The 27992-nt window shown below is 44.1% G+C and overlaps 2 protein-coding genes across 4 annotated transcripts in view; both read right to left on the bottom strand.

The window, feature by feature from the left end:
- ADHFE1 (alcohol dehydrogenase iron containing 1) overlaps positions 1-16274 on the bottom strand; it is a 36376-nt gene extending 20102 nt beyond the window's left edge. The window contains exons 1-7 of one of the 3 annotated variants that reach the window (XM_054497537.2): positions 16177-16274; positions 8558-8595; positions 5823-5869; positions 4265-4318; positions 3936-4090; positions 3279-3475; positions 1352-1429 (exon numbers count right to left, since the gene is read on the bottom strand). In XM_054497537.2, the coding sequence (XP_054353512.1) occupies positions 1352-1429; positions 3279-3475; positions 3936-4090; positions 4265-4318; positions 5823-5869; positions 8558-8595; positions 16177-16235 (628 nt within the window). In that variant the 5' untranslated portion in view covers positions 16236-16274. Of the gene's footprint in view, positions 1-1351; positions 1430-3278; positions 3476-3935; positions 4091-4264; positions 4319-5822; positions 5870-8557; positions 8596-15860 lie in introns of all 3 variants that reach the window. The other 2 variants (XM_054497538.2, XM_054497540.2) reach the window with 2 other exon arrangements.
- Positions 16275-18042: 1768 nt separating this feature from the next.
- On the bottom strand, positions 18043-19778 carry RRS1 (ribosome biogenesis regulator 1 homolog). The gene has a single exon (XM_054497532.2). The coding sequence runs from the start codon at positions 19645-19647 to the stop codon at positions 18550-18552; it is 1098 nt and encodes a 365-aa protein (XP_054353507.1). The 5' UTR covers positions 19648-19778; the 3' UTR covers positions 18043-18549.
- Between the last annotated feature and the right edge of the window lie 8214 nt (positions 19779-27992).

Below are 27992 nucleotides of genomic sequence, written 5' to 3'. Positions count from 1 at the left end.
ACCTGGGGTTTTCAGTGGTGTGCTGGAGCTGGCTCCTACTGGTTTCCAAGGGCCATGTGTATGCATCTCTTTCCAACTCCTGGATGAGTGATGTCATTGGCCACGGTGAGAGTATTTACACCACAGAAATGGGTCAACACTACAAGTCAGGGCTTACTTGTTTATTATTAAATTCCAGAGAGCCAGTTTACTAGCACATCACTGGTCCTCACTCTACAACTTACTTTGTGTCTTTGGGCAAGTCAGTTAGCCTCTCTGAGTTCTCTATAAGATTAGACTATAATAGCACAGGGCCTCCAGCTCTCATTGAGCTGTTGTAGGGATCAAATGAGAGAATATTAGGTAAAAGTCTTTAGAATGTAAGGTAGAATGTAAGTGTTGGCCATTATTATCATCAACTTAAGAAATGTCAAAGGATAGTGCAACTTAATTTTAAAAAGAAAAGTTACTAAAAGTGTGCAGTTAAATGTCAATTTATTCTGCTACGGAGATCTGAAAGCAGGATATTGAGCCAGACTAAAAAGAGAGACATTTCTACCACATTAGCCAAGAGTCTGCGACAGAGAAGACGGCATAAAAATGACTAAGAAGACAGAAAGCAGAACAGAGGTTACCTGGGAAAAGGACTGGAGAGATTGGCTGGGACGGAGCATGAGGAAACTTTCTGGAGTGATGGGAATGTTTTGTATCTTGATTGGGGTGGTGGTTACATGAGCATATATGTTTGTCAAGGCTCATCAAACCAGATTCTTAAAATGTGTGCATTTTATTATACAAAAATCACATCTCAATACAATTGATTTAAAATGTAAAAAATACGTCAGAGAAAGGAAACAGCCATTTATCATTGGTATACAGTCACTAACTTGGGCAGAGAATAGCCAATTAAGATTCACGGCATTTCAATATGCTTTCAGCAGTAATTCTCAAGAAGTTTATTACATTGTTTCATATTTTTATATGTACTTGGAAAAGGAAAGAAAATGTGTATATATACACACCCTTTCCTTGGCTCCTTGATTTTTTTCCTTTCTTTTTAAACTTGATACAAAATATGTAACATATTTATAGGGTACATGTGAGTATTGGTTACATACATAGAAAGATGATCAAGTCAGGCTCTGTGGGGTATCCATCACTCTGAGTACTTTTTGGGAACATTTCAAGTCCTCTCTTCTAGCTACTCTGAAATATACAATACTTTGTTGCTGACTTTCGTCACCTTACTCTTCCATAGAATATTGGGGCTTATTCTAACTGTATCGTAACTGCTTGATTTTTAAATATTAGGATTTAAAGAAGAGTGTGGAGTTGAAAGGTAAGGGAGATAATTCAAAAGTATGGTTCTTACCAATTTTTACTTTCAAGTGTTCATAGTCAAAAATGGCAACCCCAGTAGTTTCACTCCCGGTTCCTGAGGTAGTTGGCACTTGAACAAAATAATATTAATTTTAATAAAGCATCTAAATAAAGGTGAGTGGAGATACCTAATTCAGCCTTAGGACTGAGGAACAAAATTAGAGAAGGAAACTTTGCTGACCCTCTTGTTTGCATGATGTATATGAATTAACATGTATGGAAGCCTAACATGTATGATGTCTATGTCTGCATTAACATGTATGTAAATCTAACATGGAGGATGTCAGTGTCTGTGTTATCATGCATGTAAGTCCAATGTGTATGATGTCTGTATCTGCATTAACAGGCATGCATGAGGTCTGTATCTCTATTGGCATGCATGTATGTTTAGCATGGACATTGATGTCTATGTCTGCATTAATGCACTTGCATGTTTGACATGTACCATGATTGCTGGATGAATGTTTATGTTGTTTAATATGCGTAATGTCTGTGTCTGTATTAATATGTATGCATATTTAATATGTATTGTGACCTCTGTGTCTGTGTTAGCATGCATGTATGATGTCCGTGTCTGCATTAACATATGTGCATGTTCAGCATGCATGTGTGTTTAATATGCATGTCTGTGTCTGCATTAACATGGTCATGTTTAATATGCATATTGCCTGCTTCTGCATAAATATGAGTGTTAATATGTATGGTGTCTGTCTGTATTAACATACATGTGTGTTTAATGTGCGTGTGATCTGTATCTGTGTTAACATGCATGTATGATTTCTGTGTCTTTGTTAACATGTATGTATGTTAATCATGCACATGTGTGATGACTGTGCTGTATTAATAGCAGTGAGCTCTGGGAACCTCAGGCTCCTCGGAGGCCAGAGCTTAAGCAGCTGCAGCTGGGTCAATGCAGGCTGCCCGGCACCTCTGGTAACAAAACTCATATTTGCTGTCTCTAAAAGACATCTTTATTCCCTCTTGGCAGCAAGCACAGTGACGCTCTGCCTTTGCTGGGCTCCGTGGTTTTGTGGTTCTGTCAAGTTTCTAAACTTTACTAATCACCCCTCTGTGTGATGCTGACACAGTTTCACCAGAGGGTTCCATTTGCCAGACACCAATTATGCTGCTCCCTGCTGATCCCTCATTCACAACACAGCAGTTCATCTGCCATCGACTCACTCACATCCCATCACAAGGCCTCTTCACAATAGGGCAGGAGAGGGGAAAAGAAAGGGCAAAACTTTAAACTGAGGATATGTCCCAGTTACCAGTTAGTGCATGTTAGCTGTAAAACTTTAAATAGTAATATGCTAGCAGCCATAAAAATGGCAGAGAAGAAAAGACTAGAAAATCTCAAGGTTCCCTGTGGAACAAATGAGCTATTCTGATTTGGATTTGTATGTCTGTGCCCTGGGGAGCCACAGAGCAGATGTCACCCAGCATGATGGGCCATGCTGGCCACATGTCCCAGGGAAGAGACAAAGCCTGAGGTCAGCTGAAGAGCCATTATGTAGAAGAAAGGGTTGAGTCAACACCAGAAAAATAACAGCTAATGTTCTCCTTAAACTCTACAGTGGCTGGCAAAACGGGACAAAACAGAGAGCAGTTTAGAGGACAAAGCTGCTGACAGAGGGATCTCATCATATGTCAGTGACGACCTTCCCCCTTTTCCACATGGTGACGCCATAGCTTAAATCTGCAAACTTTACTTCCACTGACCCCAATTGTCTTTATCTATACAATAACGAAGATCAGAATTTGTAAATGAATGATTTGTCTCCAAACAAGGCATTGATTTGAAATGAACAAACCAGAAAGCTTTAGAAATGTATATTCTAAAAGGACTGGCTTGCATCTTTCTTAAGACCTTTTGCTAATTGCAAACTAAAACAAAGAAAGAAATAAACAGTCTTTACCTGCGATCAGAGGCTTAAGAGGCACAGACACAGGCTTTCCCTTGCCAATGGGGGCACTGACATAATCTAGGAAATCAGAATGAGGGCTGGATGCATACAGATTAGCAGCCTTACAGGTGTCCATGGTAGAGCCGCCACCGACAGCAACATAGGCATCAAAAGCTCCCTTTTGGGCAAACTCAATAGCTTCCATGAAGCTTGGAGAAGGGAAAATAAAAACCAGTTATGTTATATTTTTCAGAAATAAATTGCCATGCCATTAACTAAGGCTTGGGGTAAGTTCTGTGTTTTTTTTTTTTTTTTGAGACAGAGTCTCACTCTGTCGCCCAGGCTGCAGTGCAGTAGCACAATCTCGACTCACTGCAACCTATGCCTCCTGGGTTCAAGCGATTCTCCCACCTCACTTTCCCGAGTAGCTGGGATTACAGGTGTACCTGCCACCACGCCTGGCTAATTTTTGTATTTTTAGTAGAGACAGTGTTTCACCATGTTGGCTAGACTGGTCTCGAACTCCTGACCTCAAGCAATCTGCCCCCCTCGGCCTCCCAAAGTGCTGGGATTACAGGGGTGAGCCACCACGCCTGGTTGGGGGCAAGTTTTAATCAACAGTTAGCTTCTGCTTAAAGTAAAGAAACAATAACAACAATACAAGAATACCTTGCATCCGTTGGTTCCACCCTCACATTATCATAAACCGTAAAGGGGATGCCATTCTTCACTAGGGAATCCATAGCTACTTGCACAGGAGGGAGCTTGGAGAGGTTCTTGTCTGTCATCAAGCACACATTTTTAGCACCCATGTTTTGTAGGTCCTACAAGAAAACCTATAAGTTAGGTTCAACTGCACTAGAACTGCAACAGACTCTTCTGGCAAACTCACATTGTACATTTTTTAAAATAGAGGATGTGATTGTTGTCATTTAGCATGTGTTTTATGAGATATGTAACATTCACAGTAGGAGACTGTAGACATCTCGAATACTTGCCATTCCTACTTCCTTTGTAACTCCTGCTCCATATCTAATATTTGAAACAGCCATCTGAAAAAAATAAAAAGGTTTAGGTGTAGGGAGTATTTGAGAGTTGGCCGGTCCATTTCTAAAAACCTGAAATGGTTTCTTGTTGCCTAGAGCATAAAGTATACACTCCTTAGCATGGTCTTCCAGGTCATCTCCCACCTGGTCTCACTTAAAGAAGTGTGGACGCACCACATTTCCTTAAGCAAACTTCAGCTCCTGTCACATTTGAATGACTTGTCTTTTCCCAAACACATCATAAACTCTCAACTGTTCCCTTAGCTTCAAATTCCTGCCTTCCTCCATCTCCACCTGTAAAATAACTCTCAAATGTCTTATTTTCCATTCATCCACCCACCCTTGCATACCTGCCACCCAGTCAATGCTACTGTCTTCTATGTTTGAGGCACTGTGTAGGCTCTGGTAACTCAACTATGAATAAGAGACGCATGGCCTCATAAAGTTTACAGGTGAGAGAAAGGCTTTTACACTGATGGATGATGGGTCATGTTTGGCCTGAAATATATTTTATTTGATCTGTGTTATGTTTAAATTTCTTTTTTTTTGAATTGACTAATAATGCTTAAAAATCAGGATAAAAAATTTAATAAGACCATCTGAATTTCGCTTTCTCTTGAATAATCCAGCAAACTGGGAATGCATTCCCATATGGCAGTGATCTGATAAGGTTGAGTGGAGTCACACCTTAGATGGGGCCTGTGCCTTCAGTGAGCTCAGCATGGCATCACCCAGCCTGGTCATCTGTTGGTTAACTGTCAGGCCCCCGGTTAGTAATTCCCGAAGGCAGGCGCAGTGGCTTATGCCTCTAATCCTGGCACTTTGGGAGGCTGAGGTGGTCAGATCACCTGAGGTCAGGAGTTCGAGACCAGCCTGGCCAACATGGCAAAACCCTGTCTCTACTAAAAATACAAAAATTAGCTGGGTGTGGTGGTGTGCACCTGTAATCCCAGCTACTCAGAAGGCTGAGGCAGGAGAATCACTTGAACCCAGGAGGCGGAGGTTGTAGTGAGCTGAGATCATACCACTGCACTCCAGTCTGGGTGACAGAGTGAGACTGTCTCCAAAAAAAAAAAAAAAAGAAAAAAAAATTCCTGGACTAGGAGGAGACAGGGACTTAAACAAATAATTATACGTAATTATGTAATTACAGTGTGATAAAAATGCACCAGAATTGTTACTTTACTTTGACCTCTTTTGGGATTGTTATAATTATAAAACAAAAGATTTAACATATAACATATATATATTGGAGAATTTGTAGAATTGGGAATTTATCCTATTTTAGTGACTGTACAAAGACAGCACTCTAGACATTAGTCATGATCTCAGAAGGTTTATATTCCATTATACCAACCAGATACTTTGCTAAATATGGTCCGATCAAATAGAGATTATGGAATGTGAATTAGTAACAGATTTAAAATAAAATAATAATTCATTAGCAAAACATTCTAGTTTTATTTTTTCTAGTCATTCATAAAAGAAATAATGGATTGAGTGAATATACCTCAAAGGCATAATCTGTTGTTTTCCCAGAAGGTGAAAGTCCAGGGGCTAGAAATGTAAAAGTTAGCATCAAAGTGGGTCTTAAAAAAAAAGCATAAATGTTATTTGACAGTAAAATCCAGCAGTGAACATAAGTATTTCCTTTGAAGTCTTACCAAAAATATATTTTTTCCAGGTTTCACTGTTGCACATCAAATTAAAATCAATACCTGCATTTTAAGATAGAATGTAATACGGCCAGGCGCAGTGGCTCACGCCTGTAATCCCTGCACTTTGGGAGGCTGAGGCGGGTGGATCACGAGGTCAGGAGATCGAGACCATCCTGGCTAACATGGTGGAACCCCGTCTCTACTAAAAATACAAAAAATTAGCCAGGCGTGGTCATGGGCACCTGTAGTCCAAGCTACTCGGGAGGCTAAGGCAGGAGAATGGTGTGAACCCGGGAGGTGGAGCTTGCAGTGAGCCGAGACCACGCCACTGCACTCCAGCCTGGACAACAGAGTGAGACCCTGTCTCAAAAAAAAAAAAAAAAAAGATAGAATGTAATGCTAACTTGAGCCTAATTTGTGAAAATAATAAAAAATTTCTTCCATTATATTTAAAATATGTGTTTGAAAATATAATGTGTAACAATCCTCTAGGAAAAAAATAGCCTAGTTTAGAGGTGGGTTACTATTACAGAACAAGTATTAGTAAGTTCATGAATTAGAGGCTTGCTTACACTTCTTATAGCAACTGTGATAACTTGTTTGAATTAAGTTTTTTTTAATTCATAGGGATAACTTATCACAGTAAGATATTTACATTTCTCAAGCTTATGCATATAAAAAAGTATTTATCTTGGTGAAATTTAATAAACTTTTTTTTTGAGATGGAGTTTCGCTCTGTCACCCAGGCTAGAGTGCAGTGGTGGGATCTTGGCTCACTGCAACCTCCGCCTCCCAGGTTCAAGCTACTTTTTCTTTTTCTTTTTTTTTTTTTGAGATGGAGTTTCACTCCATCACCCAGGCTGGAGTGCAGTGGCGGGATCTCAGCTCACTGCAACCTCTGCCTCCCAGGTTCAAGGGATTCTTCTGCCTCAGCCTTCCTAGCAGCTGGGACTACAGGCGTGTACCACCATGCCTGGCTAATTTTTGTATTTTTAGTAAAGACAGGGTTTCACCATGCTGACCTTGTGATCCACCCACCCCGGCCTCTGAAAGTCCTAGGATTACAGGTGTGAGCCACCGTGCCCGGCCTAATAAACATTTTTATAAGGTGCTATTTCCTTGATTAGGTTTTAATTATGGTAAAAATGATTTTCTGTCATATTGGAACAATGAAAGGGACCTAATTAAAGATTTTTATCCTTGTTTTTATCTACTTATTTATATCAATACTGGTCAGTCATATAGTCTACAGAACAATTTTCACTATGCTTTTTCTTTTTTAAGGAAAATAGATCAGAACTAGACAACAACCTACCTTCAGCTACCTGAGTGCAAAGGCACTCTTAACCAAAACTCAAACTTATTGGATTCCTCTAGGCTTAAAAAAAATAATCGGTCCGGGTGCAGGGGCTCAAGCCTATAATCCCAACATCGTGGGAGGCTGAGGTGGTAGGATAGCCCAGGAGTTTGAGGGTACAGTGAGCTACGACTGTACCGCTGTACTCCAGCCTGGGTGACAGAGGGTGACCCTGTCTCTCTCTCTCTATATATAAAAATCTAATATTTCTGTTACTAAATTTTAAAGACACAAATATGATCCTGGAAAACAATGAGAATATCTTTCTGTAAATTATTAATTTTATTCCTTCAAATAGGAAATTAACTAATTGTTGAAACCAACTAAGAATTAGAGAAAATCAGCTGAAGACAAAATTCTGTATATGTTCAGAAGGGCCTTAAAGGTTGGACATGTTTCTGCCTCATAGATGGCAGTTAATGATGGACAGGGAGGTCCCTTGGCTTGTCCTGAAGGGTGAGTCACTCCTTGGGCAAGAGAAAGCCCTTGGTGAGTTGCTCTCTCTGTTCTAACTCCCCAACGGGCTTCTCTGTGGGTTTCTGCTTAGGATCCTGGATGGTCAGCCTCTTTCCTTTCCAACTCTTGCCTTAATGTTTAGATCTGACCTTAGAAGAGACAAAATCAGTGGTTGTGTCAGTGATCCATGTGACATTCTTAGGACATGCTGAAACTATGTTGAGTTTCCTGCTGCTCTGTGGACCACAGTGTTTGGTGTTTGGTAATGACTAAGATGTTGTGGTAACTGAAGCTTTGTTATTATTTTTAAGTATTAGGAAATACAATATTATTTTAAATACAATATTATTTTAAAGATTGATACAAACAAGTTTTGTTTTTCTTTCTAGGAACCACCTTGTTCTTGTTCTTTAGCTTCCAGTTTTTAGAGATGTCTTAGAACCTTCCAAAGACTTCATCTTGATTAATTGTTTGACAAACTCAGACATTCTTAAAATCCTATCTGTGCATTTTTAGACTTGGCAAATAATTAAAAGAGAAAAGCGTTATAAGTAGCATTAAATAGATATTTGAGACAAACACGTGATTAGTAGTATACATTCAGCTAACTTTGTATAGAGTTACGTGTTATCAATTTCACAGTGAAATGGTAACTGTTTTCATGGACCTTGCTCTCACATGCCTTGGTTTTCTTTACATACTCTATCCAAATGTATTATAATGCCAAATGCAGAAACCAAAATTGTGGCTAGTTTAAAAATACAGAAGTATTACCTTGGGAGTAAGTATGAGAATGAGTTGGGCACTGGCACCTAGGGAAAATAAAAACGACAGCAAAAAAAAAAACCTAAGGTGAAAATAGAGACCAAAAAATGAAAAGCCTTAAGCTAACTCACATTGCAGTCTAGCGCTAAGATGCTATCAAATTGGTAGTTCTTGGCAGACACTGTACAATAGAAAAAATATATATAGACCCAGAAATCACGATGGACAAAAAGTTGACTCAGCGTCTTCCCAGTGCTGTAGCATCATTCTTTCACGAATTCATTTACTCTAGCAATTCCTATCAAATGCCTGCGGGCAGCTGAGATAAACACTCTGGGGGTACATACAAGTTTAAGATGGGGGTCCCTGGTCTCCATGAAGCCCCAGCTCTTACTGGGTTAGGAGCGTTGACCAAATCGGCCCAAGGTTAACTCTACCTGTGTGCCTCTTCTTACTTACTACCCTATGCTGGGAACTTGCCTTGTGTATTTCACAGTGTCTTCAAGATGTCTGATTTTTCTTCAAGCAGGCTCTAGACCCGAGCCTCCAGGAAAACTTCCTGGACCCAAAGACCTCCCTGGTCCCCATCTTTCTCTGCCCAGTTGCAGCCCCGGGCTCCGAGCTCTCCTCCGTCCCCGCCGCGCCGCTCCCCAGCGGCCCCAGCAGCGCGCACACTCGGCGCATCCCGCGCTCCGAGGCCGCCACCGCATCTCACTTCTCGGTCGACTTCTCTACAGATTTCCCACGTCCTCCTTTTTGGAAACCCTCCCTCCCCTGGCTGTGGTCCCTCTTCCTGTCCTGGTCGTCTCCTATTTCTTGGACAGTCCCAGTCCCTCCTCTGGCTTCTCTTTCTCCTGCTCGCTCTCTGATCCAGGCTGGGAAGACGGTTTTATGTTTCGTTGGGTTGCCCAGAAGACCTTGTCCAGTGGTTGGGTCTCGGTAGACACTTGAGTGCATCACTTCCTTCTCCCCGCCAAAAATTCAAATCTGGAATTAAAACACCCGAGAGGGAAGGTTGGGGAGGAAGGAAAAGGGTTGATCTCAGTGGCCGTCCAGATCTCAAAAATTCGAACTGTGAAGTCAAAGCAGACGCGGGGGCGAGTGAGAGCTGGCGCGAGTCGCGGCTGCCACCTAGTGGTTCCCGACGCGCGCGCCGGGGGAGAGGACGCGGGCCACGCCAGGATTGTCCCTTCACAGTGGGCTTTGGTTGGAGGACTTTCCCTGCTTTACGCCCTCCAAGGACAAGAAAAGTGAGGCAGAAGGAAGGAAAAAAAAAAATCCAAACTCAAAGCTTTCCAACGTGAACGCTCCTGGGAGCCCTTGCTTCCTCCCTACACACTCACCCCCCCCCCCTTTTTTTTCTTCCCCAAGCTCTGAGGCTATCTCAACTCATTATTTCTACTTCTTACTTGTGGTTTGTATCCTGTCCCCTCTTGCTTTCTCGGGACCTCTACCTGTCCTGTATTTCCTAGTCCTCCCCCTCACTCAATCTTTTTCAGCCTATTGAAGAGTTTTACGCCTGAAACTTTTCCACCTCCTACCCCCTCTGGCGGGCTCACTCTCCCTCTCCCTCCTCCCGACCTACATTTGCTGGCTTCGTTTCTGGGTCTCGGACACATTCTTTGGCCCCTGAAATCAGGCTGCTGTGTCTGCAAGTCCAGCTGTCCGGCTGTGTCCTCACTTCTCAGACCTCGTAGCACCTCGCTCTAGCAGCATGAAACGCGTGGCCACACCTTTTTGGGCAGGTGGAACTTTTTCCTGGCTTCCAGGAGCCCTACTTGTCTGGGCTTCCTCTAATTGTTCTTTTGCTGGCTCCTTTTCCACTCTGCCCATTCCTTAAATGTTCGTTTCTGTCCTGGGCTGCCTTCAGCCATTCGGACCCTTCCTCCTCCCTGACCCTTTAGAGCTCATTGTGCACCAAGGCCTCAAACATGTCTCCACCCAAGCCCACCCAGTTTTCCTGGGACCCTGCTACGCTCTGGTTCCAGTATCACCTCTCATGTGGATGACTACCAAATTCCCAACTGGCTTCTCGTGGCGCCACCTCTGCCACCTCTATTCCCCACACTGTAGTCGGGGCATATTTCCAATGATGTCACTCCCTTGTTGAAAGCTGCTTCAATGGCTCCCCATGGCTCTCACATAAAGTTCAGGCCTGCCCCTGCCTGACTGGCCTCTCAACTCACTCCATCTCTGGGTTTGGGCTCCTGGAAAAATTAACTTCTTTCTTTTCCTTGAATGAGCCACAGTCTCTCTCTCTCCTCCAGAACTTTGCCCTTATTATTTCTTCTGCCTGTAACATACTTTCCCTGCCTGTTCTTCTGGATAACTTTTGTTCTTTCCTGTCAGTTCCCCTGGGCAGCCTTCCCTGAGGCCCAAGGCTGCAGAGAGACACCCTTTCTGGAGCCTCCCTTCGCGTTAAAACGTACCACACTGGTGCTGTTTTTCTGCTTCTTTCTGCCTGTGGATTGTGAATTTAGTGATGCCCAGGCAGGATCTACTGTTTCTCACAACTTTGTCCCCTGTGGCTAGCACCAAGTAAGTGCCAGGCACAAAGTAAGCCTTTTGTACTGATTAAATGAGCAAGTAAATGAATAAATAAGTGAATGTAGACATTTTCATTCCCCTAACCCTCTCCTCTCTTTTCCTGGCATGCCAAGACAGAGGGCCTGGGGGTGTGGGGGCAGGCTGTGGGTTCCCGCCTTCTTAGGATGGCCTGAAGGCACTGATGGGCTTCTTTGGACTCCTTCAGAGAAGCAGAGTGAGGCTTGGGGAGAGCAGGACCTCATCTACCTGCCCTCCTGGCTCTGGCCCCATTATTCTGGCTTCCCTGCTGATATCACTGATTACCTCTTAGCCACACTCTCAGCAAAAGCCAATCTGTCTCCCATTCCCTAAATCGCAGCCCCTGTCATCTACTCAAGGATTGCCAGCAGCTCTACCTTCTCTCCCCTAAATCATCAAAATCCCCCTCCCTATTAGACATTATCCATCAGCCACCAGCATTTTTTTAGCTTATTAATAAGCACATTTCCTCCATCTTACATAACAAAACCAGAAACCTCTTGTTCCTCTTTCCTCTCCCACTCCCACTTCTACCTCTCTCCTTCCCTTCAGCGGGGCTATAGCCATTCTTCCGATTTATCTTCTCCCATTCCCTCTGGAACCTCCTGCCATCAGCTTTTACCCCGACTCAACTGACTAGCTTCCCAGCTCACTAATGCCCTCCACCTAGCTAACCACCCTGCTCAGTTCAGTTCTGTCTTCATGGTACCCGATGTGTCAGCGGCATCCTCCTGTTCACTCCCTCCTTCCTGGAAACATGTTCTTCCCTGGCTTCCAGGGCACCACTCAGTTTTCTTCTCGTCGCACTGGCTGCTCTTGGCTTCATTTCTTTTCCTGATTTTGACTCCTAACCCTGGAGGGCTCAGGGGTCAGTGCTGGAACTTTTTCTTTTCTTTCCGCACTCAGTCCCTTAGTGACCTCCCCTGGTCTCATGGTCTCAAATACCTTTGATGCTGATGACCTTCACATTTATCTTTCTGGCTTGGGCATCTCCCCCGAAGTTCAGGTTCACCTGCCCACTTGGCATCTCTGCTTGGATGTCTATGAAGTGGCAACATTTTCCCTATGGAAGACTGAGCTCCTGGTGTTCTTTCAAGCCTGCTCTTCCCACAGCCTTTCCCATCCCCTTCTAATGGCAATTTCATCCTTCCAGTTGTTCGTGCCAGAAAATCTTGGGGTCACCCTTGGCCCCACACTCCCATCTCCCCCTTATTCACTCTGCTCCATACCCAGGTATGCTTCACCTCTGCATACCTTCCCTGAAGGCCACAGGGTTTGCTCTCTGCATCCACTGGTCTTTCTGCAACCATTGCCTTCTCAGTGAGTGTGGTCAGCTGAGTAATCGCTCCTGAAGATAAGGTTCTAATCCTGGGAATCTGTGAATGTTACCCTATATGGTAAGAGGAACTTTGCAGATATGATTAAGAATCCTGGCTGGGCACAGTGGTTCACACCTGTAATCCCAGCACTTTGGGGAGGCTGAGGCGGGTGGATCACCTGAGGTAAGGAGTTCAAGAACAGCCTGGCTAACATGGGAAAACCCAATCTCTACTAAAAATACAAAAATTAGCCAGGTGTGGTGGTGTGTGCCTGTAATCCCAGCTACTCAGCAGGCTGAGGCAGGAAAATCGCTCCAACCCAGGAAGTGGAGGTTGCAGTGAGCCAAGATCACACCACTGTACTCCAGCCTGGGCGACAGAGCGAGACTCCATCTCAAAAAAAAAAAAAAAAAAGACTCTTGCTAGGTGTTGTGGCGCATACCTATAATCCTAGCACTTTGGGAGGCCGAGGTGGGAGGACTGCTTGAGGCCAGGAGTTCAAGAACAGCTGGGGCAACATAGTGAGACTCCATCTCTACAAAAAATAAAATCGGCTGCGCATGATGGTGTGCACTGTAGTCCCAGCTACTTGGGACGCTAAGGTGGGAGGATCTTTGAGGAGGCCGGAAATTCGAGATTGCAGTGAGCCGTGATCACATCACTGCACTCCAGCCTAAGTGACAGCAAGACTGTCTCAAAAAAAAAAAAAAAAAAAAAAATCTTGAGATGAGGAGATTATCCTGGATGATCTGTGTGGGCCCTAAATGCAATCGTTCATATCCTTATAAAAGGGAGGCAGAGGGAGATTTGACCCAAAAGACAGAAATGTGAGCACTGAAGCAAGATGGGTGCCAGCTGTGAAGATGGAGGAAGGGGCTACAAGCTAAGGAACCGAAGGTAGAGCTCTAGAAGCTGGAAAAAAGCAAGTAAGTGGATTCTGCAGCACCTCTGAGCCTTACTCAAGAGGGAGTGTGGACCTGCTCACACCTTGGCTTCAGCCTAGTAAAACTCATTTCAGACTTTCGACCTCTGGAACTGTTAAGAAGACAAATGTGTGTTAAGCCGCCAGGTTCATGGTAGTTTGTTACAACAGCTGTAGGAAACTAACATAGTGAGGGCTGCTCTGAACACCTCAAAAATTGCATCCCTTCCTTCAACATCCCAGCCTCCTTTATGTTCTCTGTAATAACTTTCAACAGCTAATGTACTCTCAATTTTACTAACTAGTTTGTCATCTATCCCCTGTGCCCCATGCATGGTGTCATTAGGTTGTTTTGTTCCCTGCTGTACCCCAGAGATAACACAGTCAAAGCAGGGCTGCATTGCACATCTTTTTTTTTTTTTTTGAGACACAGTCTTGCTCTGTAGCCCAGGCTGGAGTGAAGTGGCCTGATCTCTGCTCACTGCAAACTACGCCTCCCAGGTTCAAGTGATTCTCCTGCCTCAGCCTCCTGAGTAGCTGGGACTATGGGCACCCGCCACCCTGTACAGGACTGCACATCTGGAGACAGAATGTGACTCTTGCCCTTCAGGGCTTTCCCACAACCTCTCTGGCCAGTGCACGCCTTCCCTCTGTCTCCTTCAGTGCTGGTTCTTTCCCCTCCATTCAGTTGTCAGCACAGCTGCTCTATGGAATGTGCTGGGCAGAAGCCCAGAGTGCATGCTCTGTCCAATAGAAGTGGCCACACATCACCCCGTGCCCTAGCCCACTTTGCCCAGATGAAACATGGGCCCAATGATGCCATTTTCCAATTTTCCAAGATTTTCATCGGAAATCTCCCACTTTTAAAATGTTTACCCTATTAGAAAAATAAGCATGTGCAGAAGAAAGCACCATCTTGCTACTCCTGCTGTGGCAGTGCTGCTCCCCAGGAATTCACCCTCAGCTGTTTCCTTCTAGGTTAGAGTTTTGTTAAGGCTTCAACTGTCCTCCATACACATGGATGCATGTGTTCCCAACTCACTCTTGAGCCCCAGAACAATACATTCAATCACCTACTGGGTCTCCATCTGAATGTACCAGAAGCATGCTCAACTCAAAATGCCCTAGACTGAAGTTGCCATTTTCCTCCTAACACTAACTCTGCTACAATCCCTGCGTTGGTAAATGAGCCCACTGTTTACTTGATGCCCAAGCCAGAAATCTCCACTCTTCACTATTCAGATACAAAATCCTGTGGATTCTAACCAACCTCTCAACATTTCGATCTACCCAAGGAACTGCCTCTCCGTGCATGAAGCCATTATCTTTAGGCTGGAGCAGGACAATGACCTCTAGTCCTTCCTCTTCACTCCACATTTCCACCAGAATGCGCTAACACAATTCTGATTATGCCATACTCCCTTCTCATGCAACCATTCCAAAAACATTCTGTGTGTGACACTGATTCCATGGGATATGTGTGGTGTTGTGTGACAAAGAGTTCTATGATGACACAGGTTTAGAACCAAAAATTTGAACACAGCTTTAGTTTTTTTTGTAGCTTCTCGGAGCCTTGCACGTCTAACGTATATTTTGATTCTCTAAGAGGGCAATACAGCAGTAAGGAGCTTCTCAAACTTATTTGGCCATAGAATTCTTTTGTCATGGGACATTTTAAGGTATCAGTGTTTCATGGTGAGAAATATTATTCAATGGCTTTCCATTATCTACAGCACACAATTCAAATTCCTTACTACAGGCCTGAGAACAAGGACTGTGAAGCCAGAGTATCTGGGTTCAAATTATGACTGTGCCATTTGCTTAGCTGTGTGACACTGGACAAATTCTTCTCCATGCCTTTATTTCCGTATCTATGAGGATGACAATACCGTTTGTCATAGGGTCAGTGAAAGGATTAGAGTTACTATTATACTGATAATCCATTCAAAGTGTGTAAGACACTGCCGGGCTTATGGTATTGGCTATATTCTTATTTATGGTCTTTTATCAGCCGTTTTCTCCATCTTTACCTCCTCTTATAAAGGTAGGTCTACTTGTCTTTTGTGTTCTGGGACTGCGTCTCCATCGCTGGTGTTGCTCTTCTCTCTGCCTGACGTTCCTCTCCAGTCCCTCGCCTTTCCTCCTACGGATCTCCACCTGTGAGCTCAAACTTTTCCATGTTTCCCAGGCAGACTTGTGCACTTGCACAGTCAGCAAGTATTTATCAGGTGACCAGGATGTACCTCACATTTCTGCTGGGAGTCAGGCGTGTCATGACATTGAATACCCTGACTCCCTGTACATGCCAGGGAGTGTGACTCTGCGACTTCTCACATCCATCCTTCCCTTCTACACCCAGTCTGCTATAGCCGGTTTTAGCCTCGTCCCCTCATCCCATTCCCCACTAGACCTCAAACTGCTCCAGAGCCTTTCATCTTTGTATCCCCAGAACCTAGAATAGTTTTTGGCACATAATATATGCCCAATAAATATGTCAATTGCATACATGAATTTGTTTTGGCCACAGTGCCAAGCTCTCCACTGCCTGCTACGATGTGGGACCAGGTCCTCTCTGGGCCTCAGTTTCCTTAACGGTAGACAAGCAGAGTAAAGGCTGCCTCACTGCGCCCTGCGAGGCTGTATCGCGCACTCTGTGACCTCGCTGTTCCGCCTGGCGCGCGGTGGGAGCTCAGGGCGGTATCCAAATTCCCCGAATTCTTGAAAGTAAGCGGAGAAGACTGCGCAGGATCCGAGCGGGTCACACCCAGGGGGCTGCGTGGGCATCCTGCGGTCCCCTGCCCGCCCGCCGGCCCCGCACTCACGCTGCGCGTTGCAGTTGCCTCAGCAAGTACGCGACCCGGGCCCGAGAGGCAGCGGCCATGGCGCTTGAAGTCCTCTTCCCTCCTTGGGTCCCTACACCGCCCCCTCCGCCGGCCAATCACGGAGGCTGCCCGCCTCCCGCCCCTCGGCCGCGCCTGCCCACCCGCTCCGCGGGGGTCACCTGTCTAGCCCCAGCCCAGTCGGGCTCAGGGCCATTTTCCCACGGAGTAAGAACCAGAACCCCAGCTGCCCCAGCGGCACTTGCACCATCCACCCTTGAAATTGCCGTAGAAGGTAACTGCTCCGTAGGCCTCGGGTCCTGCCTTAAATCTCTTTACTTATCAACTCTATTTTTCACATGTTGAGGACTTGGGGGAAGGAAGAGCAACAGGGATATTCTTTTTCCACTGTGAATCCTTTAAAATGTTACTTTCCCTTCTAACAGTATTTTAAGTGATCAAGACCCTGCCTTTAAACTGTTTTAACAGTAAACAAGAACCTGGCAGAGCCCGAGGGTTTTTGTTAAATACTGTGTGAATGGCTTTGCTTTTGATGAAAGCAAAATGGTTTCATCAATAGTTAAAACTTGCCATGATTAGACTATGCTCCGGGAGGGCTTGGCAGTGTCATATCTGCCATGTCCCAGTGGAAAAGTTGATTAACGATAAAGCTCAACTTTATCAGAAAGTATCCAAAGACAGTAACAACTAAACATCTGCCTTTTTAGTAATCTGTTATTATGAAATCTGAATCCTTTACGGGAGATATTAAGTTTTACAGAAATGAATTTACTGAGATCAAACTGGAAGAGATTGATGGACAGGAAGACCAAGGACAGCTATATAAACATTTCATCTCCTAATCAAACCAGCTCAGGCCAACTTGACAAATGAATCAAAAGATAGTAATGTTCTATGAAAACACATGTACACAGGGAGGGGAACAACACACATTGGGGCCTGGGGGCAGGGGATGGAAGGGGGCAGAGGGGCTTAATACTTAGGCGATGGGTTGATAGGTGCAGCAAGCTACCATAGCACACGTTTACCTATGCAACAAACGTGCACATCCTGCACATCTACTCCGGAACTTAAAAAAAGATAATAATGTCCTAATTAAGGATCTTATGGGTCTGTTTCTGTCTTCCCCAAACAAAACTATACCTGACGTCAAGCTTAAACACACACACACACACAGACACACACACACACACACACACACACACACACAACTGGGGATATAAACGTAGAGAAAGATTTAAGTGTTTTCTGGATTAATGAGGATTATTACCATTAGTCAATGAAGCCCAAATTGATCATTTACAGGAAATCCATGTGTTCAGTGTTGAAAGGCATAAAATCCTTTTAAAAAAGTCATCAGTTTTACTACTTTGAATATTATATTTGATACCAAAAGAAGTATAAGTTTAAAAGTGGTAACACTGAAACCATTATAATTGAACTGCCTTTTTTTTTTTTTTTTTTTGAGATGGACCCTCTCTCTGTTGCCCAGGCTGGAGTGGAGTGCAGTGGCATGATCTGGGCTCACTGCAACCTCCGCCTCCCAGGTTCAAACGATACTCCTGCCTCAGCTTCCCAAGTAGCTGGGACTACAGGTACCAGCCACCATGTCTGGCTAATTTTTTTATTTTTAGTAGAGATGGGGTTTCACTGTGTTGGCCAGGCTGGTTGCGAACTCCTGACCTCAGGTGATCCGCCCGCCCCGGCCTCCCAAAGTACTGGGACTCTACAGGAGTGGGCCACTGCGCACGGCCTGCTTTGTGTTTTTCAGAAAGTAAACAAAAATAATCTGTACCAGGTATCCAGGTAACTGGCTTCAAGTACAATTTCTACCCAGTAGTCAGAAACTTAAAAGTCACACTAGATAAGACATCTTTATTACTTAATCTTTATAACAGTCACTTGCCTATCCAATTCTGAAACTAGTTTGTTTTCTTTCCCTCCCCCGCACTCCCACTCTGATACACAAACTTGTAAAAATAATGCAGAAACATATAAGTCAATCTAAGTCTCTGAAATATGGCCAACTCTACCTCACCGTATATCCAACATTAAAAAGAAAAAAAAAAAAAAGGCTGTTTAAGAATAGAACTAATTCCTGGTTTCCACCAAATTATTTCCCTAATTCTTAAATCCTCAAATAAGCTCTTCATCTCCAAAGTCTCGGTTGTGGGAAAAACATTAATTTGTGCAGTCCAACACTTACATACTCTCTTGAGGGAAGGGCAATCCTGTCCCTTTAAACTCAATGAAGGCAGCGGCCAGGTCCTTCTGAGTCCCCGTACAATTACCTAGAACTTAACATTTAGTATTTATAATCCTTGGTTTACCGACGGATCCGACAGTTAGAAAATATTACTTCCTCCTCTTTCCTCCTGGGCGCTGTCCTCCTTTTCTCTTGCCACCCAAGCCAGGCGGCCCGGAATTCATCTTGCCTCCCAAGCCTCCTTTCCTTTTCCCTCCCTGGCTGGGCGGGCCCCCTTTCCTCTTGCCCCCAGGCCCCTGCCGGCCTCCCTTTCTCTTGCCCTTCTGGCTCATTTTCCTCCTCTTGGCGGCCTCCTCCTGGTCCTCCTCCCTCATCTGCTTATTGGTGGCCCTCGTCACATCCAGCTGAGGCTTCTTGCTGTTCATGACACGAAGCAGCTCCAACTGGTTCTTTTTCTCGGCTGCAAAGTCCCCGAAAAGGGGTTGAAACTTCCTTTTCTTGCCGGAGCCCCGGGGCGCCTTCTCCTTGGGGAGGCGCTCCTGAAAGCGCCCCACAGAGGCGGTGGAGACCTTGGCCACTTGCATGGCGCGGCCCAGCTCCTCTTTACTCTGGTGTCCGGTAGGGTGCAAGCCGGCCGCGCTGGGCAGCTGCATCTTGTGCGCGCGGGCCAGGTTACGCAGCCGGTTCAGCTCGTTCTTGGCCACCCGTTCCTTCTTGGCCTGAATCCGCTTGGCGAACTGGTCCTCCAAGGGATCGGCATTGCCGGGCACCTCAATCAACCATTCTTTGGTGTCGTCCCGGGCGCGCTGGTAGCCCCAGCGTCGCCGCCACTGGCCACTCACCTCGTCCCACACCAGGTTGGTCTTCTTCTTGGGACGGATGCCCTTGAGGCGCGCGAACTGCTGCCAGCGTGTAAGTGGCCGCGGTCGGGGCAGAGGCTTCTCTCGCGGCAGGCGTGTGGTGGGCTCCGGCAGCCGCGCCACTATCGCCTCTTCCACGCGCTCCGTGGGCAGCTGCCACAGCTGGTTGATGAGCAGTTGCGTGTTGTCCCGCGCCAGGGCCCGCAGCTCGGCCTCCGGCGTGGGTTCGGCGCACCGCAGCCGGGTCGGGGGGTTCCGGTCCGACGCCAGCAGGTTACCCAGGTCAAACTCCAGCTCCAGCTCCTTGTGCACCGTGATGCGTTGCAACTTCTCTGCTTCGTCCTGCTCTGCCTTTGCGAGCAGCTCCTCCACGCTCTGGCCCTCCATGGCTCCGGCTCGGCTCACTCGCTTTGGGGCTGCAGCTGAAGTTACTTTTCCTACAGTGGCGGCCCAAACTCCGGCAACATAACCACGTGCAGATGCCGGGATGCCCAATCCGGAAAAGAAAGGTTCGCTTCCGGAGCGCCCGGAAGCGGCTCCCAATCCAGGCGACCAGAGGAAAGGCCGGCAGAGGGCGGTATGGAGAGATGATGGAATTAGAAGCGGGACCTTTAGGCTGGCGCCAGATAGAGGCGGAGCTGGCGCGAGCAGTCCGCACTACTAGTTCCAGAGCAGGATTGGGACTACGATTCCCAGGATGCAGCGGGGCGGGAGGCGGTCTAGAGGGCGGTCCAGGGACAGCTCGGGGGGCCGCCTAGGGGGCGATCCAGGGACAGTCTCGCAGGCGGTCTAGAGAGGGCGGTCCCTGGGGGGCGATCTAGGGGGCGGTCCTAGGGGGGGCAGTTCAGGGAGTGGTCTTAGGATGGTGGTCCGGGGACAGTCTTGGGGCTCAATCCGGAGGGGCGGAGCGGAGGGTTTGTCCAGGGGCGCGGTCCGGGACCGGGGCGGGTACAAATTCCTGGGACTGCCTGTGGTGTGGGGTTCCAATCAAGTGCGTGTTACAATTTCAGTGTAAATCCGTTGTGAAGATGTTTAAACAATCACCCTTCTTAGGGCCAAATTGTTTCACTGGAGTAATAATCGGCTTTCAGGGTTCCTAGTTGTGGCACATAGAGCTAATTGTAGAAGATTGGTTTTGTTTTGGGAGTCAGTGGCTCCGGCAATGAAGCCACCCCGAGTGGGCGCGGGTGTGCACCGACCCTAGTGAGCTAGCTGACTTGGAGCTCCGGGATTCTGCAGTTACAGAACCTAGTCTAGTTCAGTTAATCTAGTACAATGCTGAAACTAAGCCACGCTCTGCAGTTACACTGCCTAGGTTCCAATCCTGACTGTGCCACTGTTGGTCCTTCAGCAATTTTACTTGTTGAGGCCATTTTAAGGCCTGTGAGATAATGATAATAATACTTCCTAGGGTGGTTATAAGATAAATGAGTTAATATCGTCCAAGGGAGGGTTAAACGAGGGCCTGGAGCATATGAGTACTCAGTACAAATTAGCCAAATACCGATTATTATTTCATTTTCATAGGCTCTGGGAGGTAAGTGCTACATGGTGTTAAGTATGAGTCAAACCGCCTACAATCAGGTATCAGGTCACCATTACTTGGAGAGGATGTTTGATCTAAGCCTTATTTATAAATTGACAAACATAAAACATTAGTTCCTGCTACATGGTAAGAACTCAGTATGTGTTAGCTGTTAGTATTAACTATGTTATTAATTATTGTATTAACTATATTATTTTCACAGATAAAACAAAGAGGGCTCAGAGAGGTGAAATGACTTATCTAAAGTTATGCAGCTAGGAAATATAAGAACAAGAGATATCTTAACTCTGGTTTTAAGTCTGTAGATCTATTCTCTGCAATGTCGTCCAAGCACTTGATACTCATTAAAGTGTGGTCTGCATACCAGCAGCATAATATCCCCTGGGAGCTTGTTGGAAATGCAGAATGCCAGGCCTCACTCTAGATGTAATTTATCAGAACCTTTATTTTAATAAGATCTGTAGGTGACTAGGATATACATTTGAGTATCAGAGGCACTGTTGATTGCGTGGTTTACAGGGTTTATCTTCCTTTCACTGAGGGCAAGGTTTATCCTAGAGGGGGTTATGCTGGAGAATTAACCAATGAAATTAACTTAATAGCAATTAGCAAATAGACTCAGTTTAGTTTCAGCATTGTGCTAGCCTTTCTCTTATCCAGAAGCATTTTAGAATGTGCTGGGTTTTTTTTTTTTTTTTTTTTTTTTTTTTCCCCTGAACCTACTTTAACATTCAGCATCAAGGCTTTAACATCAGTCATCCCATGTAGCCAAGGCTAGGTCAAAGACCATATTAGCTAACTGCCTTGAGCCTTAAACCTTTGGGATTTGCCATAGGAGACAGTTGAGTGTATTGATATGACTGCTATGGGCTTGGCTTGTTTTCTCATTCATTCATTCACTTGACAAACATTTAATTGAATGGCTACCATGTGCCAGACACTAGGTGCAAAGATAACTGAGACCTTACGGAATACTGGGGAAGAAAGGTAAAAAGAAATTGACTATATAATGTAACGTCATTGGACCTTTAATAGGAAGTACCAGTTATGTAGGAGTTAGCTTCTCTGTCAATCTTCTGAATTGGGAAAAAAAGAGCAGAGGTTGACAAGTGTTAAATGGTATGATCTGGATCATACAGGTCAGCTCTTAATTGAACTCTGTTTTATGTTCAGTGTTTTTTTTTTTTTAGACGGAGTCTCACTTTGTCACCCAGGCCGGAGTGCAGTGGCATGATCTCGGCTTACTGCAGCCTCAACCTCCTGGGTTCAAGTGGACCTCCTGCCTCAGCCCCCTAAGTAGCTGGGACTACAGGCACGTGCCACTACACCTGGCTGTTTGTGTGCATGTGTGTGTATGTATTTTTTGTAGAGCCGGGTTTTGCCGTGTAACCCAGGCTGGTCTCAAACTCCTGAGCTCAAGTGATCCACCTACCTTGGCCTTTCAAAGTGGTAGGATTACAGGCCCAGCCATATTCAGTATTTTTTTATAGTCTAAATTGATTTTAATTTCCTTGAAGACTAGAGACGGATTTTTACTTCCACATAGTGCTGGGCACATATTAGGCATTCAATAAAATGATTGTTTAAAAGCATAAACATTATAGGGTTATCTAATTAAAGGTTATTACTATTGATTGTGTTAGATTCAAGGTGAGCAAAAACAGTAAGATTGGGATTTCAGGCTTAAAAAAAATCTTACTGAGGTAAGTGGGTAAGTTGTGGTCTCCAGGTTGCATTTGTATCATTCTTATTTTAGGCAAGAGTATACAGTGTCCAGAAAAAGCAGGCCCTGGCCAGGCATGGTGGCTCACACCTGTAATCTCAGAACATTGGGAGGCCAAGGCGGGAAGATCCCTTGAGACCAGGAGTTTGAGACCAGCGTGAATAAGATGGTGAGACCCTGTCTCTACAAAAAATAAAAAATTTAGCTGGCTGTAGTGGCATGCGTTTGTAGTCCCAGCTACTCAGGAGGCTGAGGAAGGCTCCCTTGAGCCCAGGAGTTTGAAGTTACACTGAGCTGTGATGGTGCCACTGTACTGCAGCCTGGGCAACAGAGTGAGACCCTGATTCTGAAATAAATAAATAAAAGCCTCCTTCATTAAAAAAAGAAAAAGGAGGCCCACCAGAGATGTATAAATATATATGAATATATATTAATAGTACAGCAAACGGTGGTATATATTGTCTTTATCTTTTGTTGGTTTCTCTTCCTCCTTATATCCCATAAATACAGAGAGATCCTAAGTTTGGTCATCAGATCCCACTTTTTCTCTCTATGTGCTCCCTATGACGTGTCATCCACCTGCATGGTGCCAGCTACCACTTTTGTGCAGCTGGTTCTTACAGGTACATTTTTCTTTCTTTCTTTTTCAGAGCTCTAGGATTAAATCTTCAACTACCTACTGGGCTTTTCCACCATATTCTAAACTCAATATGGCTAAAACGACATAACACATCATCATCTCCCAGATTTGCTTCTCCTTCATCCATCCATCCATCTATCCATCCATCCATCCATCCATCCATCCATCCCCTCTTTTTCTCCCAGGAAATGTTTATAGAAGGCCTTTGATGCCTGAGGCACTATGCTGGCATTGAGTTGATGTTATCATCATTCTAGTCTAGAGTTTGGGCTTGAAACTATGACATCATCCTTGACTTTTCTCTTCCTATCTCCAAATCCAATCAATGTAAAAGTCTTGTTTGGCTTATCTCTATATTGTACCTTTTCCATTCCCACTGCCATGACCTTGCCACTATTTTCCTAGACTGGATCTCTTTCATCTGCTTCTCCATATTCTTTCTCCACTCTGTCCCTGGCTTCCAACTGGGTTTGGCCAGCAGGGGCAGTGACAGAAGATCAGAAGACGTGAAGAGAGTGAGGGCACATATGCAGATTGCCATCAAAAGTCCATCAAAAGGCCACAGCTCCCATCAGTTAGCCCTGTCCACGCAGCCATCCTCCTCCTGCTCCTCTAGCTGCTCCCTTGGTTGCTGCAGGCCTAGGAGTGATTATAGTTCTCTGCTAATGCAGCACTACCGTTATTTGTCAGTTTCCTTCAACTGCCCACATCTCTGCAAGTATTCTTTGTTTATCTTTCTTAATTACCCAGCTTGACCACTGCCTGTTTGCTGCCCTGACTGATATCCTGGGAACCATCCTAGGAGCATCCCAACGTTTCCTGCTTCCGTACTCTTTTCAGGGCAGTCCTGAAGCTTTACCTTTTGTGCATCTGGCCAAATCACTCTTCTCAAAGACTCTCCTTTCTCCTTAATGAAATAATGACTATTCTTGGTCTTGGATGTTCCTGATCTGGCCCCAAGCAACTGTTTTTTAGTCACATGTCATGATAGTCCTCCTTATGCTTGTTTTCCAAGTATTTCTTTCCCACTCTTATTTTCTATCTTAGCTCTCTCTAGAGCCTTAAGAACATTCCTCAAGAAAGGGAAAAGTGAGGTGAGGTGCAGGGCAGAAAAAGCAGCAATTATTGTAAAGTGAACCTGGAAGGGAGAGTTTTTCCCAAAACAGGAATAAGAAGGTTAAAGCCATGAAAGCAATACCTTTCATGTTCCCTCAAAACATAACTACTTTGGTCAGTAAAACATTTTTGTAAGAAATTTCTTTTTCATTCTTTGATGCCACATTAACTTGGATTTACTTTCTAAATGTCTCTTTTTTCAGTTGCCTCTTTTTGGTAGCGGAAATTGTTAGGGATGATTCAACCATTCTTTAATCCTGCTGTGAACATAGTGTGTAAAGGTACTTTTGTCTAGGAAATTCAGTGTGCCAGTAATTTGATAAAATAGGAGAAAAGGGCCCTTGAAATGCTTACATTATTTCCACATGGCTCGTTTTTACTGATTTGTAATTTTAATTTGGAAGTACTTAAAGGAAAAAAATTTCTTAATCATAGACAAAACTTGTATTTATGTATTTCAGTCTTAGTGAGAAACCTGTACTAAAAGTTTATTATTTTATTTTAAAGAGGAACAAAGAAGATACAGCATTTTGTATAGTTAATGTAGAAGCAGATAGAAAAACAACCAAATATTGTACATTCACCTATAAAGAACTTTGGATTTTAGGATAGTAAAATTGATGGTAGACTTTTGGAACTGATTTAAGTTGTTTTGGTCTCTGTTGCAGGGTGAAAATGCTGTGATACCCTTCCTCAGCCCTCAAAAGGGACATGGCTGTCGGGAGTGGTGGCTCATGCCTATAATCCCAGCACTTTGGGAGGCCGAGGTGGGCAGATCACCTGAGGTCAGGAGTTTGAGACCAGCCTGGCTAACATGGCAAAACCCCGTCTCTACTAAAAATACAAAAATTAGCCAGTCGTGGTGGCGGGCGCCTGTAATCCCAGCTACTCAGGAAACTGAGGCAGGAAAATCGCTTGAACCTGGGAGGTTGGAGGTTGCAGTGAGCCGAGATTGGGCCACTGCACTGCAGCCTGGCTGATGGAGAAGAAAGAAAGAAAGAAAGGAAGGAAGGAAGGAAGGAAGGAAGGAAGGAGAGAGGAGGGGGGTTGTCATGGTTGACACACCTATAATGAAAGACAGGTTAACAAGACAAAAGCACGGCAAATTTATTCAGTCAGAATTTTGCGTGACACGGAAGCCTTCACAATGAAGACTCAAAGACCCAAGGGAAAACTGTCCATTTTTATGCTTAGATTCAATGAAGAGTGGACAACCATGTAAAAATGGGATTGGACAAAAAGGAAATAATCTAATGTAACAGGTTGAAGGGGAATGACCCAGCAAGGCCTGTCTATTTGGATTCTTCTTGGCCTCTCTGTGTGGCATTCTTTCCTCCTGGGTATAGAGCAGGACCCCTTCTGGAATAAGAGTTTTATGATCTACTATCAGACAAGGTAGACCAGAGAATTTCTTTATGGCCAGCTCATATGCAGAAAGGCAATGGAAGTTGAGAGAAATATGTTTAGTTTCTATGACCCACCGTGGGGCAGAGGAATTCTGATTTCTATGGCCTGCCTTAGGGTGAAAGGGGGACCAGGAGACAGGAGGGCAGGAGAAGACCAGAGAGAGACTTTGTTTCTGGGGTCCTTCCAGTATCCTTCAGCTCAAAGTACTCAGCATACCAAAGCACCTTACTTTGGGGCGTTGTTTTTCTGAGCTCCAATGCTGTAAAAGACACAATGGTTTTTATTTTCCAAAAATCGCTAGATGCAGCTTTTTGCATTTGCCACGATCTTATTACTGCCTATAAGTAAGCACCGCTAGCTGATAGTTTTTATTCATAAAACATCATCATTGTATCCTAAGAGAATGAGATTGGTATTAGTCTTTAGATTTTACTTCTATATGGAGATCAGCTACATGGATGAAAGACTGATATAAAATGGAAAGCTGAATTTCCAGAATTTTAGGGATATTTGCACTCAAAGAATCTAATAACAGAATATTTAGATCTGCTTATTAATCTATCATTTTAATTACATTTTAATTTATGAATTTAAAGTTACAATGAGTAAAAAATCCTTTTGGGTTTTTATTAATCAGTGACACTGAACAGTTTTTGTAAATTGCTTTAGAGTAGATTTACTCCAGATGAGGCAGCTGAGTCTTTCCCCTAAGGAAAACAACCTTGTTGCCATGCAGCCTTCAATTTGTCTTTGTAGTCATAGACCATGTATGAAATATCAATCCTTTCTAAATGAAGTGACTGCCAATCAAATCTTTCTTTTAAACTTCCCACTAGAGCAATATTAAGAATAAACAGGGAAGTTATGAAGTTGTGATTATGCCTAATAAACACGAATTCCTGGCCCTTCTTAACCATGAATTATTTCTAAACATTATTAACTCCTTATTTTTTAGAACACATCTGTGAAAAGTGAAAACAATGGATAGAAAAACCAGAACTCTGAATGTGGTCAGTTCTGTAGCCTACACTTTTCTTTTTTGAAGTGTTTTTATTTGCCAAAGGAAGACAGCAAAGGAAAGAACCTCTTAGTGGCAAGTAGGTGTCACTGTGTACTTGTCAGCTTCTGAGAGTGCACCAGTCTTGTCAGCTCCCTGGGCCGCTTGGGGATGCAGAAGATCCAGTTGCTTGTAGCGTAGGTGCTTTCCCCCAGGCCTAAATAGGACTTATTTAGAATGTATAAATAATGTTCCTGGCATTTCCTAATGTTTATTTCTCTTGCCTCATTATCCAAAATACTGTGAATTTTTAGCTGGGGAAGCTGACTTCTTATGGTGTATCCCGGGTTTTCTTCCCTGGAAAGCCTGTGAATTTCAAAGGAAACAAAGTTTAGGTCTCAGGCTTCCCCTTATTTATCCTGAAAATGAGGGTTTTGAAGAGGTGGCCTTTACAATTCATCTCTATGATCCTTTTCTTTTGTTTCAAACCTACATCCTTCAGGTGCTCCAGTGTTGTTTTCTTATAAAGTGCTTTCTTTCCTAGTTGTTGATTAAAGTTTTTTCCAGTATATCTCATTTTACAAACCTCCTCCTCTTTCTGAGTCATTTATCTCATTTCCTAGGCTGATTGTATGATTTCACTTAGTGAAACAGCTTCCTGTGTGCACAAGGAGTCTGTGACTATACAGATGTCAATCAGTTTTTAATTATGTGGAGGCTGATTACTGTGTTTTATAGCTTATTTGTAATTCTTTTCTTTTTTCTTTGCTTGCCCTTAAAGAGAGAATGGGCAGCGTATAGTCCATTTTATTGTTTGTTACTTGTTCTGGAAAAATGTCATAGAGAAGAAGATAGAGGAGATAGTTATAAAATATTTATGTTTATAAAGTTGAGTCTGAGAATGGAAAGATTGTGGATTGACTATCTCTTTTCTAGCTCAAGATTTAGAACTGACGATGTGCTTTGATTATTGCAGTTACAGACAAGTTTTAAAGACAGCTTCAAAATTACCTTCCCCAAACAATAACATTGGGACAGGTTTGTGCTTCCTAGTTTGATATTGCTTCAGAGAAAGTTAGTGAGGAAATTTTAATACAAGGAAGAAAAGTAAACAAAAATGAAAACAAAAAGAAAACATTACTAGTATGTTTAGTAATTATTATTCTGAGTATGAGTCTTGGGATTTTTGGCCTGATTACCTGGAGACAAATTCCCTAAGGGATCATCACCCCACCTGAAAAATGGGCTAACATGATTTCTCAGTTTTAGAGTTCTGTGAATTGGAGATTAGTTCATCAAGCAC

This window comes from Pongo pygmaeus, chromosome 7 (assembly GCF_028885625.2).
Source record: "Pongo pygmaeus isolate AG05252 chromosome 7, NHGRI_mPonPyg2-v2.0_pri, whole genome shotgun sequence".
Lineage (NCBI taxonomy): Eukaryota > Metazoa > Chordata > Mammalia > Primates > Hominidae > Pongo > Pongo pygmaeus.
The sequence above is the reverse complement of the archived record's forward strand: the minus strand, read 5'-3'. Positions and strand labels throughout refer to the sequence as shown.

Excerpts from the sequence above, each read along its gene's own strand:
- RRS1 (XM_054497532.2), bottom strand. The coding sequence starts at position 19,647 with ATGGAGGGCCAGAGCGTGGAGGAGCTGCTCGCAAAGGCAGAGCAGGAC.